The sequence below is a fragment of the Gadus chalcogrammus genome, chromosome 23 (assembly GCF_026213295.1).
Source record: "Gadus chalcogrammus isolate NIFS_2021 chromosome 23, NIFS_Gcha_1.0, whole genome shotgun sequence".
In the NCBI taxonomy this organism is placed as follows: Eukaryota; Metazoa; Chordata; class Actinopteri; order Gadiformes; family Gadidae; genus Gadus; species Gadus chalcogrammus.
The window spans coordinates 3,775,162-3,802,661 of NC_079434.1; the positions used below are offsets into that span (position 1 = coordinate 3,775,162).

The 27,500-nt window shown below is 42.0% G+C and overlaps 1 protein-coding gene across 1 annotated transcript in view; it reads right to left on the bottom strand.

The window, feature by feature from the left end:
- The window catches only part of LOC130376761 (guanine nucleotide exchange factor VAV3), a 72,546-nt gene that overhangs the window by 21,137 nt on the left and 23,909 nt on the right, over positions 1 to 27,500 (bottom strand). Inside the window, exons 3-16 of the mRNA XM_056583624.1 lie at positions 16,172 to 16,230; positions 15,909 to 15,974; positions 14,950 to 15,058; positions 14,593 to 14,694; positions 14,185 to 14,253; positions 13,694 to 13,797; positions 13,298 to 13,397; positions 12,354 to 12,449; positions 10,692 to 10,760; positions 9,209 to 9,295; positions 9,015 to 9,100; positions 8,432 to 8,564; positions 3,248 to 3,357; positions 881 to 982 (exon numbers count right to left, since the gene is read on the bottom strand). Of these exons, the coding sequence (XP_056439599.1) occupies positions 881 to 982; positions 3,248 to 3,357; positions 8,432 to 8,564; positions 9,015 to 9,100; positions 9,209 to 9,295; positions 10,692 to 10,760; positions 12,354 to 12,449; positions 13,298 to 13,397; positions 13,694 to 13,797; positions 14,185 to 14,253; positions 14,593 to 14,694; positions 14,950 to 15,058; positions 15,909 to 15,974; positions 16,172 to 16,230 (1,292 nt within the window). The remainder of the gene's footprint in view (positions 1 to 880; positions 983 to 3,247; positions 3,358 to 8,431; positions 8,565 to 9,014; positions 9,101 to 9,208; positions 9,296 to 10,691; positions 10,761 to 12,353; positions 12,450 to 13,297; positions 13,398 to 13,693; positions 13,798 to 14,184; positions 14,254 to 14,592; positions 14,695 to 14,949; positions 15,059 to 15,908; positions 15,975 to 16,171; positions 16,231 to 27,500) is intronic.

The following is a 27,500-nucleotide window of genomic DNA, read 5'->3' on the forward strand; positions in this document are numbered from 1 at the left end:
TAGGGGAGGGAGGGAGAGAGAGAGAGAGAGACATATGGAGGGGGCGAAGGAGAAGGAGGGAGTGAGAGAGAGCAATCTGTTATCAAAGGTTGCATCAAAAGACGAAATTTGATGAAGTAGATTCCCTCATTGCAAGTCCCCTCAGTGTCCTCAGCTTGCATATGTGTGCTCACTCACATCCGCACACACACATGCACATTGTCATAATTGTTTGCCCTGCACTGGTTAGATCAACCTGTCTTCTAATATTCCAATTTTACAGTAATTTATCTACTTTTTTTTTCTAAAGCTACTCATAATACTTATCAAAGCATACAATCATAATTGCAGTAACTACAAAAATTCCAAGTACTTTCTAAAAAAACAAAAAAGGTTGGTCGAGGTTTTAAATGTAATCAGTGGTAAGGTTCACCTCCACAAAGTTAAATTTGATTTTTTGATAACAGCAGAGCTAGTTGTGGATTATCCCACTCATACCATCACCACTTGCGAACCGTTTGGTCTCAAAACAAAAAGATATTTTAGGTATTCCCGGAAAACAATAATGGTCAGACTTGACAAGAACAATGATCTGACTTATGCCTGGAACAAAATCATTTAACATGGGATTGATATGGAACACAGGCTTTATCTTATTACTTTAGCAAATTAATCTTTATAGAGCTTGGCGATGGAAAAGTTTGTCATATGTCATTAGCTCAAACTTTGCATGAATTCTATTATATTCTGTCCAAGCAGATGTGAGGATGCTAACTATTAACTATCTCCTCAGTCAGCACGAGACAATCTCCTCTGTTGTTGTTGACTCTATGGAACAGAACTGTGCTCTGGGTCCTTAAACCTGGGAAATGCAGTAAAGAAGGGGACATGTGGCCCTCACCGTAGCAACATGTGGCAGGAGTTACAGGACGTTATCCTGTCGAAGGTGTGCATGCGAAACTCGTGGTTGTTGCTGGTGCCATTCTCTGGGTGGATGTTAGATCTGTGCAACAAACGATAAACTCAAGTTTAATGCAGGATTGGAAGGGATCTATGTACAAAAAAAAGAAGAGATGATTCAGCATGAATGCGGGCAACACTTTTGATTCCACAATAAAGGGATTAGCTGAACTTCGTCGGACTTTATACCTTCAATCAATCTTCAAGCTAATTTAACCAAACACAAAAAGATGAGAGCATAATTAAAGCATAATCCCACAGAAATATAAAAATACAAAGATTTAAATGACCCTATCAGGATCATATAAGAAGGTGTGGTACAAGTTATATGATGGTAGGAAGGTCTCTTACAGAGTCCTTATATGTTGAAATCTTCCTTGGCTATTGCATCCAGAATGATTTATGTTGTTTGAAGATGGCTGAGGTAGCTGGGTGATGGACCGTGGGCAGGCAGAGGGATTAAGCCTCAGAAATGGACCTTGCAACCAGAACCTGACCCACTGGGCTGGAGGAGAGACGGCGTTGAGGGTGTGGACGGGTTGGCTGTTCTGGCTTAACAATTTACCGACTCGCAAAACCTTAGAGCATTGTACATCTCTCTTCCTGGGCTAGTTTGTGGCCTGGTGCTTCAATCCATCATAAAAGCACCATTAAACTGGGCTTATTCATGGACAGCCATTTTGCATTATTTGACTATTGTGATAGATTGTAAGACTTAAAGTTCTTCCTTGGATTCACAGCATCGATAAATACAAGAATTGTATTTTAGTGAGCATATTCATTTTATGTAATTTCAGCTCAGCTATTATGATTGGAATTGCGCTGATGGCATTTTATGTATGAAAAAAGCCTTATCCATTTCCCTCACCTGGTTTCAATGCATCATGGCCATTTTGCAGAGAAAATGTGTTGTTCTTCTGGGATTGCAGAAATCTCGTAATATGTGTTTTCGTCAAGGAAGCTTGTCATGGGCAAATGTATATGACCTTGAGGTTTTCTTTTGAATTAGATACATTTAACACTGTGTTTGTGTTAATGTAGCATTTCCTGGACACTGAGCCACTTTAGACATTGATCAATGATGTATAATTTAAATGATGTCTATGTTTAAGTCTTATTGTCTATATATATTTATACTACTCTCATTGAGTATATTAACAAATCTTGTTATTATAATTGTTATTGAATTCTGAATGATATGTTTAAATATCCGTTAAGCATCTTATTGTTACTTTCCATTAATTTGTACCTGTAATACCATAAGTGACACCTGGCTAATTCATTAAGTGATTAATAAAGAATGATTTGAGAGAACAGCTCAACTCATCACGTCCAAATGTGTTTCTCAGCTAGACGCTGCTGTAATGAAACAAGAGGATGTCCCATCTCCCTTTCAAGTGTTCCTTTGAACAGATATGTTCAAACGAGTTGCAGTTTGTAGCCTCTTAGGGTGTGAAGACAACTGCATCAGTATTCAGTTCAGCTCCTGTCACCTGCAACTAAAGCTAAGTGAAGTTGAGTAAGCTGTTATTAATGGCTAATTTACTTTGATGTAGCATCTAATACCTACCTAATCCCGCTCAATCCATGATGTATTTGAGTCATTTTGAATTTCATTATAATCCATGTTGAGACTAGACATTTAACCCAAATGCATCTTTTGTTTCATGTTTTATTGGTGGGGCCAAATGACACATGTTACTAAATGTTTAATTTGGTCTTATGTCCTATAATCGCAGGTTGAAAAACAAACACACACATTAAAAAATCCTCCTCAAGATCCCATTCTGCCTGGTTCTGTTGACAAGAACCCCAGCTGGAATGATGCACATGTTGTGTTAATATGTACAGGGCCGGGCACATGGCAGCAGATACGGAACACATTGGGATCATCACAGTGGTCGCCTTATCATCAAAAACAAGAAAAAAATAATAAATCTAATTGATATGCTAGGTACGGCTTGGGTGTAGTCTGTACAGAACGGTGATGCCAGGCGCCTGCTGGTATTTTGACAGCAGTGTTAACATTTCTATAGCGCAACTCTGCCAATTGCTCTGCTCGTCTCCGGCCTAACTCGAAGAGCAGGACGAACCAGGACTCTTGTGTACACACAGAAAAAGGATTTTATTACTTATGATGCTCTGTGCAGACATGGGCATGTGTTCACACACACACACACGCATGCATGCACGCACGCACGCACGCACGCACACACGCACACACACACACACACACACACACACAGACACAGACACACACACACACACACACATACTCAGGCATACTCATAGACACGAACATACTCACATAGCCATGCTGAACTGGTCCAGCCACTTCTTTTTCAGCTCTTTGGTCTTGAAGAAGAACTCAAAGCCAGTCTGTCCCTGGTTGTGCGTGAGGTAGAAGACATAGGACCACTGGAACAGAGAAGATTGCCAGCAAAAAAATTACTTTACGCTCTAACTAACACATCCATGCACACAAATGATGATTTGTTTGCGAGAACAATAATATATTCACTGCACAAAACCCTTTATTCAGCGGGTAAAGCACACAAAGTGAAGCATCGTCTATGTGCGCAAATGCAGTCTTTGCTCTTGTGATCCTAAAATGTTGCTCGCTCTGATCTTCTTTCTGCTAAGACGGAGATATGAAAAAATGTTGGTAAGTTTCCTAGGAATTTCCGGCAGCATGAGGGATCAGTGTGCCCACTTGCAGTATTAGGCTTGTTTCGGAATTAAAATGTATTTGAAAAATGCCTCACAACAGTGAGCAATATGCCTTTTATTGTCATAAAAATTAGTTCAGTGAATGTGTATTATGTTTAGTAAGTCAGTTAAACTGCTCGCAGCGTTTTTTATGCTCATTTAGGGTTTTGAGGGAACATATCGGGATAAGTTTGTTAGGAATGCCCCTCCCCAATTGTTATCGTATATATCCATATGCACTTGTTTACGATCTATGGCCATTATTTCATTTTCTGTAACATGCCCGCCTATATCCTGCATTCCTACATGAACATGTTACATGAACACAATATTCTGAACAACCCCTGAAATTATTGATTCCTGTGATAGGAGCGGGACGCTGTGATTAGGTACATTAATGTATACAATGTTAGCATAGTTCACATTGCATACGACATGATGAGTTCTTCTTTACACAAACCTAGGTGAGGATTTATCTCCAATAACTCAAGTCAACTTAAGTCATTTACTAATCTAAAGATATATGATTTAGCCGGCTATTACTCCAAACCATAGCGCACTCGCTCCCATAACGACGTCAAGTTGACGTAATTGTTTTGTTTTGGGCATAAACTAGGTTTTACTGTCTAGGAAACAGACAGATATAAGGTAGGCCAGACATTACGCCTCCCCGAGAGCCGCCAGAGGCAATGAGGAAAAAGCTCTCATGTGTGAGAGGCTGTCCTTCCTGCGTGGGTATTGACTCTTTCTGATGTTAGGTGCAATGAACATGGCAAACTGCATATTTATAGGGATAGGGAATAGAGAACCAGATTAATAGTTATAACCAAAAAAAAGCGTAACATCAGCCATGTTTGATTTTCAAAGATTTTAGCGTCCATATCGACCACAATAGCAACGATAGAGAACGTTGTATTTGCTGGCGAGACCCTAAAGAATTCATGATTACTTATAAACGTTTAAACTGAATCAGAAAGTTTATCACTGAACGGAGATTATGACAATTAAATGCATATTTTTCTCTTGAAATGTATCAAAACCCGTTTTAATGCCAAATCTATATCAAAATATAACATTTTCCACTGAGAATAAGACGTGTCTTACAAAGTTTTTTGCATACATTAAGGTCCACTGTACTTGATGATTGCATAGTAATCTGTAGTAATCATAGTAAACAACTGCAAACTGGCTAAGGTGTAGCACAGTGGTTTATTAATCTCCAAAGCATGTTCTGAGAAGTCAGCTCTGGGCAGACACTTGGTTAAATGTTAGCTTGCTTTATGTAGCCTAATAATTATCCAAGCACTTAGGTGTTTGCACTTTCCAGCAATATGCATCGAATCACTTGTTGGGTTACATCATATTCAGGGGTACAACGGCCATAGCTGGCTCCGCCCACTTAGCAGACACAGTATTTTTTTCAATTTTTGGCAGTAATATGCCGCAATACCAGTACCCATTCTAGACTGAGTCCAGTCAGCAGTAAACAGAGAGGATGTGTGTGTGTGTGTGTGTGTGTGTGTGTGTGTGTGTGTGTGTGTGTGTGTGTGTGTGTGTGTGTGTGTGTGTGTGTGTGTGTGTGTGTGTTTGTGTGTTTGTGTGTGTACACACATGTATGAGAACGTGCGTGTGTGTTGAAATGGTGGGTATCTGAATGATTGGAGAGTAGGAAAAAGAATGGGGAAAAATATAGAGTGTGATTGAACAACTCAGACTACAGGGTAAATAGGAAATAGGGATGCAAAATTGGCGGGGGGTGAATATAAGAGAGCGAGAGAGAGAGAGAGAAAGAGAGAGAGAAAGAGAGAGAGAGAGAGAGAGAGAGAGAGAGAGAGAGAGAGAGAGAGAGAGAGAGAGAGAGAGAGAGAGAGAGAGAGAGAGAGTATTGTTTGTATATGAGTGTGTTTGCCCAACGACATTCTGAATAATACGTCTTTGAGACTTGTGGTTGCTGAGGGCTATTCTGCCTTTATGTTCTAACAAATGACTTTTATTTACAGAAGGTGTGTGTGTGTGTGTGTTTTGTATTTGTGTATGTCTATGTGCACGTTTCTGTATGTGTGTGTGTGTGTGTGTGTGTGTGTGTGTGTGTGTGTGTGTGTGTGTGTGTGTGTGTGTGTGTGTGTGTGTGTGTGTGTGTGTGTGTGTGTGTATGTGTGTGTGTTTATGTGTGAAAGTATGCAAGTCTGTCTGTGTGCTTGTGCATGCTCATGCTTGTGTGCTTGCATGCGTGTGTGTTAGCGTCGTAGTGTGTGCGTCTCTTGCACACCAAGCTATGTTTATTAAAAACACCATCTGGGTAATAGCTAACAGCTCTAGCTGTTGCAACAGTTCCGATGCTATTCTGGTAACCCACAAGACTATGTCAAATGGCTGGCTCAATAAGAGGTGCCAAATACACTAGGTGCCAAACTACCCAAAATCTGATTTTGTATGTCTGGTAATTGGTTTACTGGGGTTTGTGGTTCCAACTTATAATATTTCACGTGAATATGAAAGCAAGCAATCAATAAAAACATCTATATCATGTTGGTTTAGAAAAAGAAAGCACATTATATCATAATAACAACATATTCATAGTTATATATATATATATATATATATATATATATATATATATATATATATAGAGAGAGAGAGAGAGAGAGAGAGAGAGAGAGAGAGAGAGAGAGAGAGAGAGAGAGAGCCTTTGATTGATTAGTTAAGTGCGCCTACACTCCTAGTTTGTTTAGAGTGTTTGTTCCCAACCATGGTGTGATTCTCTCGCGACCTCTGTCTTTTGGTATATATGAATGCATGAATCCAACTTGGGTGTGGATGAATTGTCCTTTCCATGCAAATGACTTGACAACAGAGGTGTAATGCTGATGTGCATCTGTATTCCAAAAGGGCTACCCACTTCAAAATGTCTTTACTGATTGAGTCGATGACAACACATACACTATCTAATTTTATTGTAGCTCGTTAAATGTGATTAATTCTGGTTTGTTTCAGAAAGACGGAACATTTTGCTACGCTATAAAATACCTGTGCTTATAAAAGCATTAGTAAATTAGGCAGGCTGATCACATAGGCTGCTTCGAATTATTCATCATTCGTGTTTTTTTTTTTAAATAACTGTGTATCTCAAAAACTGCAATGGCTATAACATGTAATCTTGGTACCAAAAGAAAGATAGTATCTGTGAGAGTGTTGTGCAGGTGAATTTATCAACGTGGATACTACTGAGTGCTGGAGAACTCACTTGATAAAGATTGCTTTTGCTGTGCAAAAAGCAAAGCATGTGCACAGTAAAGAAATACAATTATTGAAAAATAATTCTCACATGCTTTTTATTTTGTTTGGGATTGGAATTGTCTTATGTTTAGCTCACAATGGTTAGGATCAGAGGCGCTGCTGGGTGGGGGGGGGCTAGCAGGGGCTTAAGATCACCCAGAAAAGTCATTTAGTCAGGAAAAATATTCATGGGAAAATATATTTTTCAATAATATAATAATATTGGAACGGCTCTAGGTCGTGTTGTTGGGAGTTGCATTCTGTTCAATGTCCGTGTTGTGATTGGGTGCTCATTCCCATTACAATGCCCGTCACATCAGCTGCGTGCGATCGGCGGTCTGGGTGTGGCGGCTACGCAGTCCATTTAAGCCGTAAGGGACTCAACGTGGGAGGAAACACTGTGACTCACATTGTTAAAATAATTCAGTCCCACTTCCTGGTATTCGTTTCATTGTTTATTCTTTCTCTTCATGCACACGTTAGAATACAAACTACTACCAGAGACCCAATCTTGAATTGGCTTGCGTAAGTGCGATCAACAGAAAGTAATGACTCCCAAGCTCACTCTCTCTCTCGCTCTCTCTGTCAATGCCAAAAACCAACAAACAGGTGAATGCAATCACACATGACCACCACTACCACCGCCCAATCCCCGGTGAACACGCGCATCCCCCCGAGTGAGAGCGCAGCGAGCCTTGTGAGACCACAGAACATACAGAACACAGGAGACCAACGTGTGGGGCTCCCATACTGGGTGTGATTGCGATCAGTTCCATATGGACCCATATAAACGTCAACGCAGTGATTCACCGCTTCGCTGCAAATCACAACAAGCTACATTTTAATTGTGCTTACATTGTTGTAACACGTGCATTTCAATTATTTAGCCTACTAGCCTGGAATCTAATTTTTCTCTAGTAATATTCTTTTTTACTGTTTGTTGCGTCAAAATGTATTATCACCTGCTATAAACAATCCAGACCCCCCATAGCTCATGCAATCATAATTCTTTGGCTAAAAAAAAACTAAAAGTTGAGCATCTCATCTTCCTAGAGTTGTCTCATATGACGGCTTGCTCATGTGTTTAAATGCCTTAAAATGTGTTTGCAATTGGGGGGGGAGGGGCTTTACCCAGAAATGGGTCATTTCGTGATGAAGAGGTTAACGGGTGAATAAGTGTGAGCTAGCGTGGCTTCGTAAGCTTCCAACGCTTTTTGTCTTATATAGCCATAACGTTGTCTTGATTCGTGTTCAAACTAAATGTAATGGTTGGTATAGCATCCAGAGATGTGCGATAATTTCAGCTATGGGTAACAGATGAATTGGTTCTGTCCAAATCAACTTTAGGTGTGAAGCGCCATTTTTCTCTATGTTCTCAAAATGTTGGTGGTTATTGTATGTAATTAGTGTTACATTTGCGTGTCAAACTTGCCATGGTTAAAATAAGACTACTTGTGGTATTTTCCTGGTTGCATTGGCGACATTCAAAGATGCCAATCATACTGACCTTGCGGTTTTCCTTCTCCGACGTCGGGCTGTTTGTGATCTTAAAATGGTGCAGGTCGATCACTTCTTTCATCTCGTAGTTGTCCCCCCGCCGTTTGCATACAATCACCGCCGCATCAAACAAGAAAATGTGTCTGTCATTGATCAAAACGAAAACTTATGGTTAAAAATGTAAACATTTTATGGTTAACATTTAGCTAACCACTGAACAACACTGTGAACCGTATGTGTCATGTTTCCGTTTCACTGTGTTTTAAATTGCAACACCATTGCTTGACATTGACCCAAAAAAGATAACTCTGTTTGTTTGGTTTGCATAAAAAAAAAAAACATATTGAAGTAGGAGGAAGCCAGGAGACCCAGTGAAGATGCTCTGATAATATGCACATTTATGAAAAAACTTTTAGTGCTTTTACTGCCAAAATATCTGTATAATTAATTCAGTTCATTGTCTTAAATCATATATGTTGGCTTGAGCCGTGTCTTAGGGATGTCATTGATAGCTGAAAGGGTCAGCCATTAAGTTAGTCAACTAGTGAGTCAGTCAGTCAGTCAGTCAGTCAGTCAGTCTGCCACCAGCTCACCTGTCCTGTTTGGCTCGTTTGTCCACTGAGCTGACACGGACCTCTCCATCTCCCTTCGGGCGTCCATAGTTCCTCAGGGGTTGATTCTACAAAGACACACACACCGCTTTCATCTCACACTGTTGGTCACAAAAAAAAAACAGGCCTTGAGCCAAACATAAAACACAAAAGCAGATAACAAAATGAGTGGATACCAGATTTTCGATGGACTTCTGGTACTGGTCTATTTCGCGCAGTGTCTCGTTGTCTCGTTTTACTTCGTTCACGTACTGGGCCAAGTCCTGCAGAAGGAGCACACGGTTATTTAACAATCACCCCGAAACATTACTGCTGAAAGTCCTCGAAAACAGCATCACTACATTGATAGATCAAATCCATTCATCAAAACCATCCTGTGAATTACACTTTCAAGGACACTCTTCTCCCGAGAGCAGACATAATCACACCAAATATATTACCCTGGGCTAAAATAAGGCGACTGTGCAGTCAATGGGCTCTCGTTGATTTCCAGGTATAGATTTAACAATGTATGGAAAGAGTGGGACCCTTGGCTACTGTCCAGGAACACTGGAACACAGGTCCTTTAACAGGGCCGGTAGCCATCAACTTCAATGAGCTGGACTAATTAGATAGACCACGTGACTGTGGCAGCTGATACTTCAAAACTGATGTGAAATGATCCACATTGACTCAAATACAGGAAAAATTTAGTAAATTACATGGTGTAGGTACGATAATAAATGCATAGGGTTTATGCTGATTGTTGAAGTGTGTGTGTGTGTGTGTGTGTGTGTGTGTGTGTGTGTGTGTGTGTGTGTGTGTGTGTGTGTGTGTGTGTGTGTGTGTGTGTGTGTGTGTGTGTGTGTGTGTGTGTGTGTGTGTGTGTGTGTTTGAAGGGTTAAGATAATTAAAAACAGCTGTTTGTGAATGCTCAGATGATTGATGAATCAATAGTCAAAAAATGACACTTGTTTTCAGGAGGAGTATCAAAAATAATTATATTTGCACATCCGTACACTCAGGGCCGTTGCTACAATTCCTGGGCCCCTAGACAAGATTTACTGATGGGCCCCCCTGCGCTGAATTGTTGACGGGGGGGGGGGGGGTGGAAGGAGCACATTGTTGACCGGGGAAAGCAATTGTTGACGGGGGGGGGGGGGGGGGGGGGGGGGGGTGTACTATGGAAGTACTATGGGCTGATGATATAATAATAATTTAGAATAAAACATTTTTTTTTTTTTTTTTTTTTTTTGTGGGCCCCCCCTGGGCTGTGGGCCCCCTGAATCGTCATCACCTTTCACCCCTTATCGACGGCCCTGCGTACACTTGTTAAAGTCAACTTGCAGGTCACTGGTCTGAGACCCAGCACTGATAGGCTTGTACTGTGTTAATATGTATGACTCATTCACATCACAAATTTTGCAAAACGGTGCTTGCTCATTTGATTGATTTGAGCATCCAAAATATATTAAAAGAAAAAATACGTGTTGTTGTTTGTGTGAATGTTGTTTTCCAATCCTCAGCTTCATCACGTGGGTCTGTTCTGTACTGAACAGTTCTTTTTACAGTCTGAACTGATAACATCAGTTGACATTGCATTCAAAGGTTAGAGAACACACACACACATCTGTAAGCTCTGTGTATTTGCGTGGGCGTCTGTGAGTGTGTGAAACCCACCTTCATAGCGTCCAGCGCTATTCGCAGATTGCTCTTGTCGGCGGCATTCTGTGTGTGTTTGACCAGCTCCTGTTGGATCCATAAACATAAACAGGCATGAGCACACACGGATACACATAAATCAACAAACATAATCCGCAGAGGCCGTGAGGGCCTCCATCATAGCCTAAGAAGAATCACAGCGCCATGGCCAGTCTCAAAGTTTTCCATCTGTCTCCATCGCTGCCATCCTCATCCCCCCCCCCCCCCACCCCCCCTCACGTCCAGATGGCAGTACTGTGTGATTTGCACCAGATACCAAGAAGGAATGAAAGGCCAAAATGAAAGGTAGAGAAAAAAATTTGAATAAATACAATCAATACATTTTGTGATCAAATAGGAATGGTTGCAGGGAGACACACATAAGTAACACAAAGTCAAAACAGAAGGAAACTGATGAATGGACAAGAACAGGATTCGTTGCCACGAACAGAATCCGTGCTGCAGCTCCCGCCTGACAGGATGGTGAGCTGTGGTCCAGCCCCACCCCCCTACCTCACGATCCTCACCTCCCCCTCCCTCCCCCCCTGCCCCCCACCTGTCAGCCTCACAAGGACTCAGGCCAGGCCACAACCCTGACACGTGCACTGGAATAAAACACAAGGACAGATATGTGCATGATGCATGTATACGTGCGTGCGTGCGTGCGTGCGTGCGTGCGTGCGTGCGTGCGTGCGTGCGTGCGTGCGTGCGTGCGTGCGTGCGTGCGTGCGTGCGCATGCAAGTGTGTATGTGCTAAGTGAGGTGGTAAAGGCTGTTTAGGGAGTACCAAGAATAACAATCCTCACTTTCTGTACATAATCCCTCCATATTTCTATGGACAACAACTTTTAATTGACTCACTACTTTAATTTGTAGAAAAGGTATCCTTTGCTTCCTCCTTCCTATGTACTTTCCCTGCTAAAATGTGGTCCGCAGCCCCTCTGGTGGAGATAACAGGTACTGCACCACTGATGAGCCCACTCATAACACATGGGGAGGCTGATTGACAGTGAAGTGACTTTGATAGTTCAGAGCAGCCCTGCTGACTTATCCCATTAACTGCCAATCAAGAGGCTGAGCCAATGAAGGCTCCTGGCTCTCTTGTCTATTTTAACCACAAGTGCATGGATTAATATAGATGGATATGATTAGTCACTGATCAATGTTGTCATAATGCCCCACACACATTCAGGGGAGTTTGAGCAAGGCACACACACACACACACACACACACACACACACACACACACACACACACACACACACACACACACACACACACACACACACACACACACACACACACACACACACACACACATCAATGTTACTATTGTCGTAAATCTCATTGGCCTCTTGCTTTGGATGATTAACCAATAAGATCAAACAGGGAAATAAAACACTGATTTTTTGCACGTGTATGATGGTTTTGATGCAGAACATGTATTTGGAGACTGTATCTATGCAAGCCTGATGCCGGCAGCAGCAGTTGGTATTGCAGGACTGTATTTATACGGACACAGTATTTTTAAGAGTTAGAATTTAAGGCCTGTATTTATACGGACACACAGGAGGTGGTATTTGAGGACTGTATTTGTGTGGGTTAGGGTTAGGGCTATGGTACAGTGTGTGTACACAGTACCTGCAGCAGGAGGTGGTATTTGAGGACCCTCTGCATCGGGACGACCAGCAAGTCCCGCAAGGTGAACTTTCCATAGTTTGCTCTTTTGGAGCACTCCTGTATACAAAAAACACAACAGAATTGAATTGAATGCTTGTCTTGTAGAAATGTCTTGTGGAAATGATCACCCCGATTCAGACTGTACTAATTTAGAAATTGCAAACAAAAATTCAAACCCAAAGAAGCTCAACTGAAAATAGTATCATGCTTTTATTGTCAAGAGCTGCAAAAATCCAAAATAACAGAAATAGAGAACACTAAGGAATAGAAAAAACAGCGAAACAAGGCCACGACTCTGAAACTTAATTAACAAGAACAACAGAAAGAAATATAGCAATAGAAATCAACACAAACAAGCAGGGCTGGGGTGCAATTGGCGACAAGTACGGTACCAAACTACAAATTGAAATGTCAATAATCAGTCAACTACAACAAGTGGTCCATTAGTTAGATTGCACCAAGTATTTGACTGACCTACTAGACATTTGGATCTACGGTAATGGCTGATCAAAGGCCAAGCTTGCAATTCCCTAGATGTACACAAGAGGGCATCGTAGAGCTACTCTAACATAGTTACTAGGTCCAACCGATTTCTCGACTCTAACACAATAATTGCCCACTTTGGCAACATATTGTGTCATGCCATACATTATACTATAATTCTTATATTACTATTAGTACTCAAAGGCACTAGATTTTTGGATCAAATGGAAAACCCTTTTAAGCATTTGATTTTAGTGCAACAAATTAATGTTTTCCAATGGAATGGTTGGTGCAATAAACATGCAATGAAATAATAGCTCCCGAGTGGTAAGAATTTTATAACAGGATCGTCCAATCACAGATGCAGTGTTTTAAATAAACATGATAGCACTGTTGTTACATTATCAATGACCCCAAATCACCTCCAGCTTCATGCGGACGTCCTCCTTGTCCTTGCAGATGCTGTCCAGGGCAGCGATGGCCGTCTCCACATGGCTACAGTACTGTCCATAGATCAACAACCTCGAAGAGAGAGAGAGACAGAGAGAGAGAGAGAAAAAGAGACGGAGAGAGAGAGGCAAAATGATATATTTTAAATGATATATTTATAGTATTGTTTATTGTATATCACAAAGCACTTAGTGGAGCTTTCTGTATCGATGCAGCCTTCTGAAAATGTTAGGAGAGAGAGAGAGAGAGAGAGAGAGAGAGAGAGAGAGAGAGAGAGAGAGAGAGGGAGAGGGAGAGGGAGAGGGAGAGGGAGAGGGAGAGGGAGAGGGAGAGAGAGAGAGAGAGAGAGAGAGAGAGAGAGTCTTTACCTCTCTTTGTAGGTGACGAAGACTTGGTAAAGGTTCTGGGCACTTTTGTGTTGCACTGAGTCCTGGATCTCCACCAGAAGACTTTTGTGCACGTTAACCAGTTCCTACAGGAACAAGGACATGAACACATCACCACCTGCACAGTGACCAATGTGTGAGACACTCCGCTCAAGAGCCTATATATGAACGTAGGATGAGGAACATCGAGCAGTTGGCTCTGGGCTATATTAATATTTTGATTGTTGTTCTTGTTGTTGTTGTTGTTGTTGTTGTAATTGTTGTGGTGCATCATGTACTCTTAAGATTATCAGAACTTTTATCCTTAACATGCTGAATTATTGAACAGCAGACTTTGAATAATCATCAAAACACACACACACACACACAAACACACACACACACACACACACATACACACAAACACACACATACACACAAACCCACACACCAACACAAATACACACATACAAACGCACACAGCATATGCTCACCGAAATATTGACAAACACCTTCTCCATCTCCACTGCAGACAGGAACACCGCAAGGGGAGACATGAAGTACTGCAGGAGAGAGAGAGAGAGAGAGAGAGAGAGAGAGAGAGAGAGAGAGAGAGAGAGAGAGAGAGAGAGAGAGAGAGAGAGAGAGAGAGAGAGAGAAAGAGAGAGGGTTAACCTTGTGCCAACAGCAGAGCGTAGACATGCTTCTTAAGTTCGGTCCTACAATGCCCCTGACAGTGATTTTGCCCTTTCAATAGTTCAATAGAATTCTCAGCAATATAAATTCCCGGTAGGAAATTATCTTTTTATTACACGTTTATTTATTTATGTAACACAGAAGGAAATACATAAGACATGGTTTGGTTTGACAATCCACTTGACATGATATATGCATGAAGGTACCTTCTCTATGGACTCCAGAGTCTCTGTATATTTCTCCTCTGTCTGCCTGATCTCTGCAAGACAGCAACTCCTTATGTCCGTCTCTACGTGTTTCTGGAAGGCCTGAACGCAAACACACACACAGACACACGCACGCACAAACACACACACACACACAGTGAAAATGTCATTGCTAGCCCAAATCTGACCACTGTTTGGATCAACATGTAACAGTGAGGTGTAGGCGTGACTCCAGTGGGTTGGACGTCCACAAGGCCAATAGGGACAATGGATCAGTGGGAAGTGCTGCCATGTTAATGTTACAACATGTTATCATCCTCTTCTTCAAATGAAGAAGAGGATGAGGGGGAGGCTGACCGGCGGAGGGATGACATTCGTCTTCATCAGGTCCTCGTAGATGTCCCCTCCTTCCTCATCCTCGTAAACACAATCATAGAGGTCCTCTTCATCCTCCACGCCGTTCTCACTAGAACACACACGCACAAGCAAACACACACACACACACACACACACACACACACACACACAAATGCACAAGCAAACACACACACGCACACACACACTCTCACACACACACACACACACACAAGCAAACACACACACGCACGCACACGCACAATTAAATGAGATGTTACAGGATACTTGGATTGCACAACTCAAGTCCAACTTTTGTTGGACTCACATTGTGTCAGGCGCATCGTCCTGTTCTATTTTCCCTATTATTATTCAATGGATCCTATTGGGCGGACACTCAATGTTTTTGCAAAAAAATGTCCTCCTGGGAATGTCTTATACAACACCTGAGTACAGGTCAAGGGCCCTGCAACACAAACACAATGTTAGGGCAGACGTCTTCTCAGGGGCCCTCAGGCATTGTGTCACTCCTGGACTCACCTACAGCAGTGTGTGTGTGTGTGTGTGTGTGTGTGTGTGTGTGTGTGTGTGTGTGTGTGTGTGTGTGTGTGTGTGCGTGCGTGCGTGCGTGCGTGCGTGCGTGCGTGCGTGCGTGCGTGCGTGCGTGCGTGCGTGCGTGCGTGCGTGCGTGCGTGTGTGTGTTTGTGTATACTGTGTCATATACTGGCTACAGTTGTTGTCTAACATAAGAACTTAGATATTGTTTAAGAAAATTCAAAGAATTTAGATATATTGCACTGAAAAGGTAATATATTTAAATAAGTATAAATAAAAAGTGTGATTGTGTTTTTGTATACGATTATGTCTACATCGACACAGAAATACATATGGCAGTGTTTGAAATCTTAATATCCCTTAATAGATTATTTTTCCAAAGGAATTAATTATGAATTGCTACGCACTCTATGAGGTCCTCCAGATGGTTGTAGATGTCCTGGTCCTCAACACTCTCCTCTGTTGGAAACGGCCTGTGTTGGGTTTTAAACACACAAACGTTGAACCCCATTATCCTTTTACATGTTTCTCACTAATGTAAACACGGCCACACAAAATAATCTGGGACAAAATAACATTTGAGGACGTCCTTTACTCATATAATGGATGATATGCTACATCTTGAAATCATATATGAATTATGAATTGATGTTTGCGTTATAGTGCATACCTGATTCCATTTTGCAGTGTAGCTCCTTTATGGGACAGTTTGGATAGTGCATCCATAACCTGCAAAAAAAATAATAATAAAATGATTTACCCTTTAGAGTATATATAACGAATATATGTAGATATATAACATCAAATTCAGCCCTATGAGCCAATATAAAGCATTCATTTATTGAGGGTAATTAAATAATCAGAATGGGCCTGCGTATGTTCACGGTTGTTTGCTGGCGCAGTATAACTGAAAACGGCCACTAGAGTATAACGGATGTACTACGGGATATTGAGGCAACCCGGCTCCGGCCCATCGCCCAGGGGGAGAGGCAGGGGCGTTGCTAGACCTAGAGTTTTACTGGGGCAAAGGCCCCCAACTGCCAACATTTTTTTTTTTACGTGTGCACAATATGAAATAGATGGATACAGAAGGGTATGTACAAGCTTCAAAATCATTGTCACTGTCATATTGTAGGCTATATTAAAGCACTGGTAAAGGTAAAGACGCAAAGATGGATTCATGAGTACCGTACAATTATATTTATTTAAACACATACACATCTCAAAGATGTACAAATAAGGTAACTGACAAATAAACAAAAAGTCTCTTTATGACCTTCACCTCTTTATCAGGAGAAGTCTACACATCTATATTTATTTAGAAGCTGTGTGGAAACAGCATAATTTTGCCAGAACGACATGTACTAAAAAGGCAAGAAACAAGGTTTAAAACTAATAGAATTTCTGACTTAAGGTGAGGTGGCTCATTGCCACCAATCAACCTGGAAAATGTTATAGAACCATCAAAGCTCTTAAATTAAACTAAATAAGGCCATACACTACTGCATAGAGCCTTTTTTAATGATTATTTTTTCACTATTAAGCTGTATCGCCGCGCCTTCATGGTGGCAAAGCGGTCAATAACGTGGCTTTGACTCACTTTGCATAGTTGCTCCTTTTCAATGGACAAAAGAGAAAGTTGGTGAAGCCTTCCTTGCCCCATGGTTGACCTAAGCCAGGTGTGGAGCCTTCTCGACACACTGAAAGATCGCTCGCAACTACAACTGTTTACAGGAATTGTGAGTGCAATGATCTGAATTATCTGTGTCAGTGTTGGGAACATTGTTGGATCCATATATGTTAAAAACACCCTGTATATCCATAATTTCCTTTTTTGTGTTAAGGAAGTTTTTGTCCACTAAAACTTCCTCAAGTTTTGAAGACAGACAATTTTTCATTCATTATTCATTTTCCGCTTGTGTGCGTGCACGCATGGTGTGTGTGTGTGTGTGTGTGTGTGTGTGTGTGTGTGTGTGTGTGTGTGTGTGTGTGTGTGTGTGTGTGTGTGTGTGTGTGTGTGTGTGTGTGTGTGTGTGTGTGTGTGTGCTATAAAACTACAGGCTACAGACGCTCAGTATTGAAAAACTGGTGCTAATTATGTGGGCAACATTCTTTAACAGCAATCAAGTTGTCATTGTTTGTGTCAAACAAGTTGTGAATTTGTTGTAACGTTAAAAAAGGAGATGACTTACTCTGGGCTGTTTCCAGCTCCCGTGGTTTCCAACGAAACATGATCAACAAAAAAACAAGGAATTGAAAGCTACTTACAATATGCCTAGGTTACATTAATTTCCCCTGATGGCAGCAATGTTCCACTTTCAGCTGGAATTCACGGTAGGCCTACATCAAAACCACGTGTCTTCTTTAGATTTCAGTTCCCTTTATTTATTCACACAGTTCAGCAGCGGCATTTATTCAGAATCAGAGCCCAAATTAAAGCTGCATTACCCAGCAGAAAAATAGATGCACTATAAATGGTTTTGTAGGCCTATAGCAGTCACGAACATGAGCATAGTTGTGGAAATGCTGGTGTTAGAAAACAAAGTTGACGAGAATTAAAGTGCTGCAAATCTAGCATTAAAGGTTAATTTAAGAAGCTTCTCACCAGTCATTTGTCGCCTGGTCGCAGTGTCGAGTTTTTTTTTAAAGTAGTTCACTAGTCGTAGCGTGCAAATAAATTGCAGTGTCAGAATTCTGAGAATTTTGTCAGCATTCAGATTTCTCAGAATTCTCTTACACTGCAAATTAAAGCGCTACTACTAGCAAACTAGTTTCAGCGTGACTGGAGAGAACTTCCTTAAATTAACCTTTAATGCTAGATTTGCATCAACGCTATTGTGTGAATTAGTATGGTTCTCTTTCATGGAAGCCGGAAGTGGGAGATTCCTTATTCTTTTACCATTATTGTTTTATTAACAAATTTCTCCTACAGGGGATTGATAAAGTTCTATCTAGACTATTGAACAGAAAGAAACACTTGGTCATACTTTACACACTTTACCACTGAAACATTCAGAAGAGTCACGTTGACGAATCCGTAAATAACTGATTTTTTTCATTGGTTGTTGCGTTAAATCTTACCCAGATACAATAGGGCTATTTTCTGATTGGCTTTTATGTAGCCCCTTTCGTTTTTTGATTGGCTGGTAAGAGGCAGGCTCGACTGAAGACTCCCGAGGCAGCAGGAGATGTACTTGATGAATCCTGTCGATTCCATAGCGAGTGCGGCGCTTCTGCAGATTAATTTAATAATGATCAATGGAATTTTACTGGGGCACTGGAGACTTTTACTGGGGCACGTGCCCCAGTAAAAAGGGGCTGACGACGCCTCTGGGGAGAGGTGGGAGACAGCGTGTACCGCCCAGGGGAGAGGTGGTGGAGGGGGTGTACCGCCCAGGGGAGAGGTGGTGGACGGGGTGTATCGCCCAGGGGAGAGGTGGGAGACCGCGTGTACCGCCCACGGGAGAGGTGGTGGACGGGGTGTACCGCCCAGAGCGATTGTATGTTTCAGAGCAAGGAACTCACAAGGACTGAGTTTCCAACCAGAGGAGAACCGGAAGCCATGAGATAAGCTATACCCTGGATGTAGGCATCGAATGGGGAACGAGAGGCGTTGTCGGGGACATGGCCGGAGATTCCTCCGTGGCTCAAGGAGCCAAGACTCTTCTTTTTTTTTTCGGGCTTAAACAAACGATAACTGTGCTGATTGGGGGAGGCGGGACAGTAACGGAGCCAGATTACCGCAGCATGTACAGTACAACAAACAGCCACTAGAGGCCAACGTTGTACTACTGAATATGTACAGTACAACAAACAGCCACTAGAGGGGAACGTTGTGCTACTGAATATGTACAGTACAACAAACAGCCACTAGAGGGAAACGTTATGCTACTGAATATGCACAGTACAACAAACAGCCACTAGAGGATAACGTACTACTGCTGAATATATGCAGTCAAATAAACCGAACCAAAAAGCATTAATAATATGACATTATTACTGAAAATATAAATTATGCAAGTATAAATATGTCTTGCCCTACTTTCTAGTAAAGGTATGATCACAGAGAATGAACCGGTCATGTCTTGAAATATGGTTGGTATCTGCAAGTGAACTCGACATTTGTCATTGTTTATGAACACATTTAATGCTGTAATAAGCAGTAATGACAATGCCCTTGGTCCGGACTGTGTCCCTTATGACTAAGTGCTATTAGGTTTGACTGCTCAATACATCCATGTCAATCATCTTCCAGGTCACACGCCAACAACTAGATAATAATAATATTAAATTAAATTAAAAAGATAATATATTCTGACCATAAGTATCAGTGTAGTGGAGGACAATGGAGTACTCTCCTTCTTTAAGGGACTCATCTATTAAACAGCAAATACATTAAAATGTATGCATGTGTACATGTAAACCCACAAACGCTCTCACACACACACACACACTCTCACAACTGACAGATTTAGCACTTGAGCAAACGCTATCGAGGATCCTGATAACAGGAAAGGTTCCATCCACCCACCAGCCGCCCAGTCCCCAAACATCCCCCCACCCACATGGGTCTGCTATGCTACTTATCGTCATGTTTAACTGTTGGATCGACTTTCACTGTAGAGTGGGCTTCTGTAACCAAGCGACACATTGACAGTCAGGTCAAATATCCGTCAGAGAGCTGCAAGCCATCCAATAATGATTATTGGGCTTTTGAATTGATTTCTGGGATGAAAAAAGGGGAGGCATGCAAAGGCATGCCACACATACAGTCTGAAAAAAACCTACTGGTGCACGCACACACACGTCACACACACACACACACACACACACACACACACACACACACACACACACGCACACATGCACACACACACACACACACACACACACACACACACACACACACACACACACACACACACACACAGATGTGCACAAGCACACACACAAACACTCACACATTGCCCTAGCCTAAAATAAACCAAACTCACATGTGACCTAGATAACCAGTTGCCATTGTGTTGGTGACACATATACTACACACAGTTTCATGTCTATACATATATATATAAATATACTGTATATATATATATATTATGTATATATATGTTTATACAGTTTACCTATTTATATATTTAAATATTATTATCCTTCACTGAAACGCATATTTGCGGCATACTCAATCAGAGGTCCTCCAACTATTCTAGGCGGAGGAAGCATATCCGCGTGCATAGCCAGCATGACGACTCACAGCGGCCACAGAGAACACAGAGTGAGTCACAGCCTCTGTTTTCCAGCCAAACTAGAGACCAACCACACACAGCCTAAACGTCTCTAAGCCTTCCATGTGGTAAAGGAATAATTTTATATGGTTTAAAGTGTGTTTGTAAAAGTATGAATATTCAAGTTTGGCTAGAGGCTAGTTGTTAAATAAAATACTTAGTACCTACTGTAAGATATTGAAATAAAATAGGCCTACATGCTATTTTTTTTATTGCAACAATGTTTTTCAACTGGTCAGGAATTATCTCCTTTTAGAATGTGATTCACTTTTGATGCAACAATGAGGTTTGCAGAACAACGAGCCACCCAATACCCGATACCTTCATATAGAAATATCTGAGAATGCGTAAGGGACATAAGGTACTGCCAGGCATTCATCTGAATATAGAAAAAGATAATAAAACAACAATATTTTATGATGTTACTTTTTATTTCGTAAAGCAAAAAAAATTCTGTACAAAAGAAGAGGAAAAAGAAAAAGAGGAAGAACCAACTCCAGCTGTTTGTGCTCTTGACATTGTTCTAGGTACCATTACCTAAGATAAGATAAAGCCAAAAGATCAAATGGTGTTCCTGTCCATCCTGCAGGGCCCTTCCAGAGGAAGATGTTGGGCAGGGAGCTAGCTGGGCTACACAAGGCTAGCCCCTTGTCGAGCCTTATTGAGAGGAGGTTATTTTACTTAATGGTGGAAAACCGCCATCGTCTCTAAGTGACTTGTCTGGATGGTCAGCGAGTGAGGAGGAAGACAGACAGAGACATCTGGGAGAGAGAGTGGAGAGAGAGGGCCTTTAAGGGAAGCTCATGAACTTAATTGATCACGCCTAATTAGCACACACACATGCATGATAAAACATTTACGCACACGCACGCAAATGTTACAAACGTGCCCATGATATCCTATACATGCACATGCCTCACCCATGCGCACGCTACACACAACACTGACACATGATATATGCATGCACAAACTAGCATTGAGTTGTATGGACAAACACACAGATCTAATGGGATTCAGGCTGCAGCAATTAAACAGATGAGGGATGTTTCTACAAACATGAAAGGGACGATAAGGAAATGATGAGCAGATGCCACCACTTATTTATTTACTTGTGAGTGTGTGTAAACACACACACACACACACACACACACACTGTAAATCAGCGATGGCATTACACACACGCACACACACACACACACACACACACATGCATCTGCACACATTCACAGGGCCGTCAACTTGGTTGCCATTGGCCTGTTTGCACTGTTACGCAGCTTGCCCAATGCATCCGTTCGTCAACAGACGACGGAAGGCGTGTCTGATGGATGGGGGAGTGGTATTTGCAGACGGAGCCACGATCTGATTGGCTGACGGATCCGTTGCAGCCTGAAAAGTTTAAATTTTCTAAGCTTCTGAACGCAAGAGACGGAGCCGACGGAACGGACGGACCCACAATGCATTTCGGGATCGCCCTACTGTCAATAAGATCCGTCAATGGACGGATGCAGTGGGCAAGGGGTGGTCACACCCACTCAGAGGAGGACTTTCCTCCTCTCTCCTATAGAGTGGCGAAGTCACGCCCCTTCCGGTAGAGTTCATAGGACCTATGAGATCAAAAATATGAATATCCCTGGATTACACATAGGCCTATGTTGTTTGTGGATTTAAATGATAATTTTTCATGACAAGAGTTTGACCGTTTATTGTGCAATTGTTCAGTTAAAGGCTGTAGAGAAAACACAATGAGAAAGACTACGCTTTTATCCTCCCCTTGGAAAAGAGCGGTGAAGTGGAGCAGAGAGATCGCAATGTCTGTTCAAGAGTGGTTGTGACGCATATCATTTGCGTCGAGAGCAGCGAGGGGCTGTATTCCACCAAGCGGCCTCACGCAAAATCTAACATTATGAAACTTCCTCGAAATTGTTTTTGTTTTCTTTGCATGAAAAATTATAATTTAAATCCACAAACAACATATGTGTAATCCAGGGCCTATAAGGACTGGGACCAGAAAATAATGACTTTCTCTCCAGTGAAACCCATTCTAATTTTCCTAGCCCAGAGGTCCCATGGGGGTTATTCACCGGCCGCCAACACTTTTGTGGAAATGAATGGGAGTCAATGGAGACTGAGGGAGGAACGTCCTCACTGAAGTAATTGTCAATAGGCGATAGGGGGTGCTAATGTCCCTTTACTGAGGGAAACGAACATCACATATACAAAGGCATTAAAGTAGTCATATTTAAGGGCATTCATTCATTACAGTGGTATGGGCATTCCAGATTTTCTATTCTCAACAATTAAAGGAGGATCTTCCTCCCTTTCCTCACTGGCGAAGCCTCCGCTGCTGCACGCGCATAAAGATGGCCAATAAAACTGATTGAATATAAAAGGGGTGGAGAGAGTCAGAGAGAGAGAGAGAGAGAGAGAGAGAGAGAGAGAGAGAGAGAGAGAGAGAGAGAGAGAGAGAGAGAGAGAGAGAGAGTGTCAAAGAGCTAATGCTTGCCAATCTGTGCCATGGCTCATTAGTGACCGCCTACATATAATTATTGTGATGGATAAACAGTCCATCAGAATGCAAAACACACTCATGTCTCTCTTTACTCCTGGTTTTAATAATAGGTTAAATAATCTCCTCCCCTCAGTCCTCACCATGCACATCTCTAGCTAGCGCTTCTGATTGTTTAACCTTTCCTTACCCTGAGAGCTGTCTTTCTCTCTCTTTCTGTTAGTATTTCTCATGTCTCTCTCTCTCTCTCTCTCTCTCTCTCTCTCTCTCTCTCTCTCTCTCTCTCTCTCTCTCTCTCTCTCTCTCTCTCATTCTCTGTTAGTCTGTCTTTCTTTCTCTCTCTTTGTCAGTCTTTTTGTCTGTCACTCTCACTTCCTGTCTAACGTTCTGTCCTCGACCCAATTTAGATTTTACTGCTGCTTGCAGGAACGTTCAGAATAGCATCACCAAATCAAATTTGCAAGCCATTAAGATGTGTTATCTTATCCTACGTCTCCCAGCTTCCTTCATTCTCCATCTCTCGCGCTTTGCTCTCTTTCTGTCCGAGTCCGCCTGGACTCCTTAATGACTGTTTTTATCTACCCTTCTCTTGTTCTCTACCACAGACACACACACCCAAACACACACACACACACACACACACACAGACACACACACAGACACACACACACACACACACACACACACACACACACACGCACACATACGCACACTCACTCACGCACACTCTCTCTTTCCCTTTCTCTCTCTTTCCCTTTCTCTCTCTCTACCTCTCTCTCTCTCTATGCTTTTGGCTGATAATCTAATATGGTCAACCTTTCTGAGAGGCAGAAGTCAAAAGACAAGGGCATCCTCGCTGCCACGTTCAATCACAACCACCAGCAAACGCACCAGCCCCTGGGGTGCCCAGGTACACACAAACACACACACACACACACACACACACACACACACACACACACACACACACACACACACACACACACTCACTCACCATCACACACACACACACACACACACACACACACACACACACACACACACACACACACACACACACACACACAAGCAAACACACACACACGCACACGCACACGCACAATTAAATGAGACGTTACAGGATACATACACACCTACATACATATACTCACATAAACACACCCACCCACACACTAAATTCATAATAAAGCCATTTCTCGATATAGCTGTTCATCCGAAGACTTTGATTCCAAGTCCAACCTTGTTTAAACAGAGATTAACTGCAAAGTTAATCTCTGCAGCCCACGGAGGTCATTTTTGCTTCCCCAAATTTATATCACATCACATTAAATAATCTGACACTTTCGTCCAAAACAATATGTATACATTAAGTGCATTCAACCATGAAGATACAACCCAAAATGTGTAAGAATTCTGCAGTCCTCAAATTCAGCAGTTATGCTTTTCTTTGGCACATACACGAAAGTACTCAAACACACACAAACACACACACACACACACACACACACACACACACACACACACAAACATGCACACATGCTCAGCCGTGGGCACTGACAGTGCCATGTTGAATGTGGAAAACCACACAACATAATCTTTGGCTGCTTTTCAGACGCAGCCAACCAGAGATTACACAAAACCCAATGTGATATTTCTACTCCATCCTCATACACTCATGTGCATATGAAAGGGCAGAACAAATACATTGTTTTCTCAGACGGAATAACAGCAAATACACAACAATAGTACCAGATATCATGAACACATTACACAGATCTGAGAGAGGATGATGCGATCGTTATGAAACCCCACAGAGCAATTGGCTTTTTATTCTTATTCATAAATGTTTCCCTTTTAATTTCTCATTACAGAGCGAGAGAGAGAGCGAGAGTGAGAGTGAAAGTGAGAGTGAGAGAGAGAGAGAGAGAAAGAATGAAAGGGCGAGAGGGGGAGAGAGACACAGCAAGAGAGAGAGAGAGAGAGGAAAAGAGCTCACGCTTGTCAATCTGTGCCATGGCTCATTAGTGACCGTAACACATAATTATTGTGATGGATAAACAGTCCATCAGAATGCGAAACCATTCATGTCTCTCTTTACTCCTGGTTTTAGCAATAGTTGACATAATCTCCTCCCCTCAGTCCTCAGCATGCACATCTCTTGCCAGCGCTTCTGATTGTTCAACCTTTCCTTAAGAGCTGTCTTTCTCGCTCTCTCCGTTAGTCTTTCGCGCTCTATATGTCAGTCTTTCGGTCTCTCTCTCTCTCTCTGTTAGTCGGTCTGTCTTTTTTGCCCTCTCTTTTTGTCTTCTGTCTGTCACTCTCTCTCTCTGTCTATCGTTCGGTGTTCAACTCAATTTTGTTTTTTATTGCGATTCATCATTTCTATTGTCTTTTCATTTTTCTTTCCAGATAATGGCCACTTTCTTTGAGAAAGTGTCATCTGAGGCTGAGCTTGTTCCACCTCGCTGGCCTCAGAGGTAACGGCTGACCCGCCACGAGGAGGTAGTGAAACCTTGAGGTGCTTTTGGGAGTGCAGAGCTTGTGGTTGTGTCCAGGCCAACGCCCCTGCTTATAACCTAGTGCTACTAGTAGTGTTGCAGCGATACCATTAGCACCCAGGGGGGCCTAGGCAGTCTCACAAATCAGACCTTTGATGAAGAGGTTTCGGGTCTGTTTCACTATCTTTCACATTAACATTCTTTGTATTTATTTTGAACAATCGTGTTGGTATAAGCTAACAGGAAACACATGTACTTAAAAAACGGTCGTTCTGTTCAGTGTAAAAGTTCCTGGCCAACATAGTAGTAACTGGCAAATGTAGCAATACACATCCCCTGATGAAAGCCTCACTCCCCCGTTTGAACGTGTTTTCTAAGGTAGCAGAACAGAACAGGAAGTCCCATCAGTTATTGGGTTCTGGCCTACGAGCCTCCTCCCCCCAGAAGTTCTGCAATAACACAGAAGAACTGCTGGATTCCTCCATGAGGAACTCTTGGTTTTCATAGAGGCGAGCTCTGCTCTGAAAGCCTTTAAGATGAACGCCAAGCATGAAGTGACCGTGATGCAGTGTGAGAGCAGGCCATTAAGGAGTCCTCGTTGGGCTGCTCAAAGACATGCCTTATAGTGTAATCCAGTGTAAGACTAAGACTGCGTGGGTTCACTCGGTTGTACAAAAAAAAGGAGATCCATATGGTCATTTGTTCATGTGTAGTATGTTTTTTCTGTTACCTTGGATTTTTGTTTAACGCCCACACTCACAGTTTGAGGCAGGAATATCCCAAGGGGAAGGAACCCTGTGAAGCTGTCGGGGTTTCAATGAAGGATGATCCATTTACCCTTTATGACTCATGGTCGCTATACTGAGGATATTCTAAAATAAATGAATTGAGCATTTATAGAGTTTAAGGTTCAACCCTGGAATCGGTATACAATTATATTTTTGTGGAATGTGTAGAAAACTAGAGGTGACATTTCAACTGGCAAATAGTGTATGTACCGGGTACAGCGAGAGATTAATTGAAAGTATAGCAGTCGTTTGTTGAGAGTAATTCTTCATATATTCTGAGTAAGAGTGTTGTGAAAGCTATAACTTCATTTTGTTGATATTTTTTTAAACTAAGCTAGGCACTGCTAGGTTACTTTAAGCCATAGGCTAGGCTTCAATTATATTTATTGCATATTTTTGAACAGCTCATCTAGGCTATTTATTTAAATCATGGAATTGTTCACATTTATGGTCCTTTCCAAACCATTTTTTTGGTGAGGTATAAAACACACTTCTCCCTTTGGTAATTTCTGTGAACCAAAGGTGTGTGGAGGGTGGGATTATGTTTAAGTGCACAACACACAGCACTCCACCTCCGCTGGGACACAATACAGAGAAGAGAGCAGCACACCCCCGCCTCCCTCTCCTTCCGCCAAGACCCCCCCCCCACACACACACACACACACACACACATATTTCTCACTCCCACCGTCACTCTCTTCCTTTCTATTCAACCCTCTTGCGTCTGGTAAAGCACTCTCTCCACTGAAACACATACTCTCTGTAGTAGCGAGTTGTGGTAGTTGTGACATTAGACGAAATCACCCCCCTCTTATTCTTCCCCAAAGAAAAACACATTTCTAAGGGTATAAATGCTCCCTCTGGGAAGCTTATGCCGGCACTTTCAGAAACATCTGAATTACTACAGCTGTTAAATCAGCAG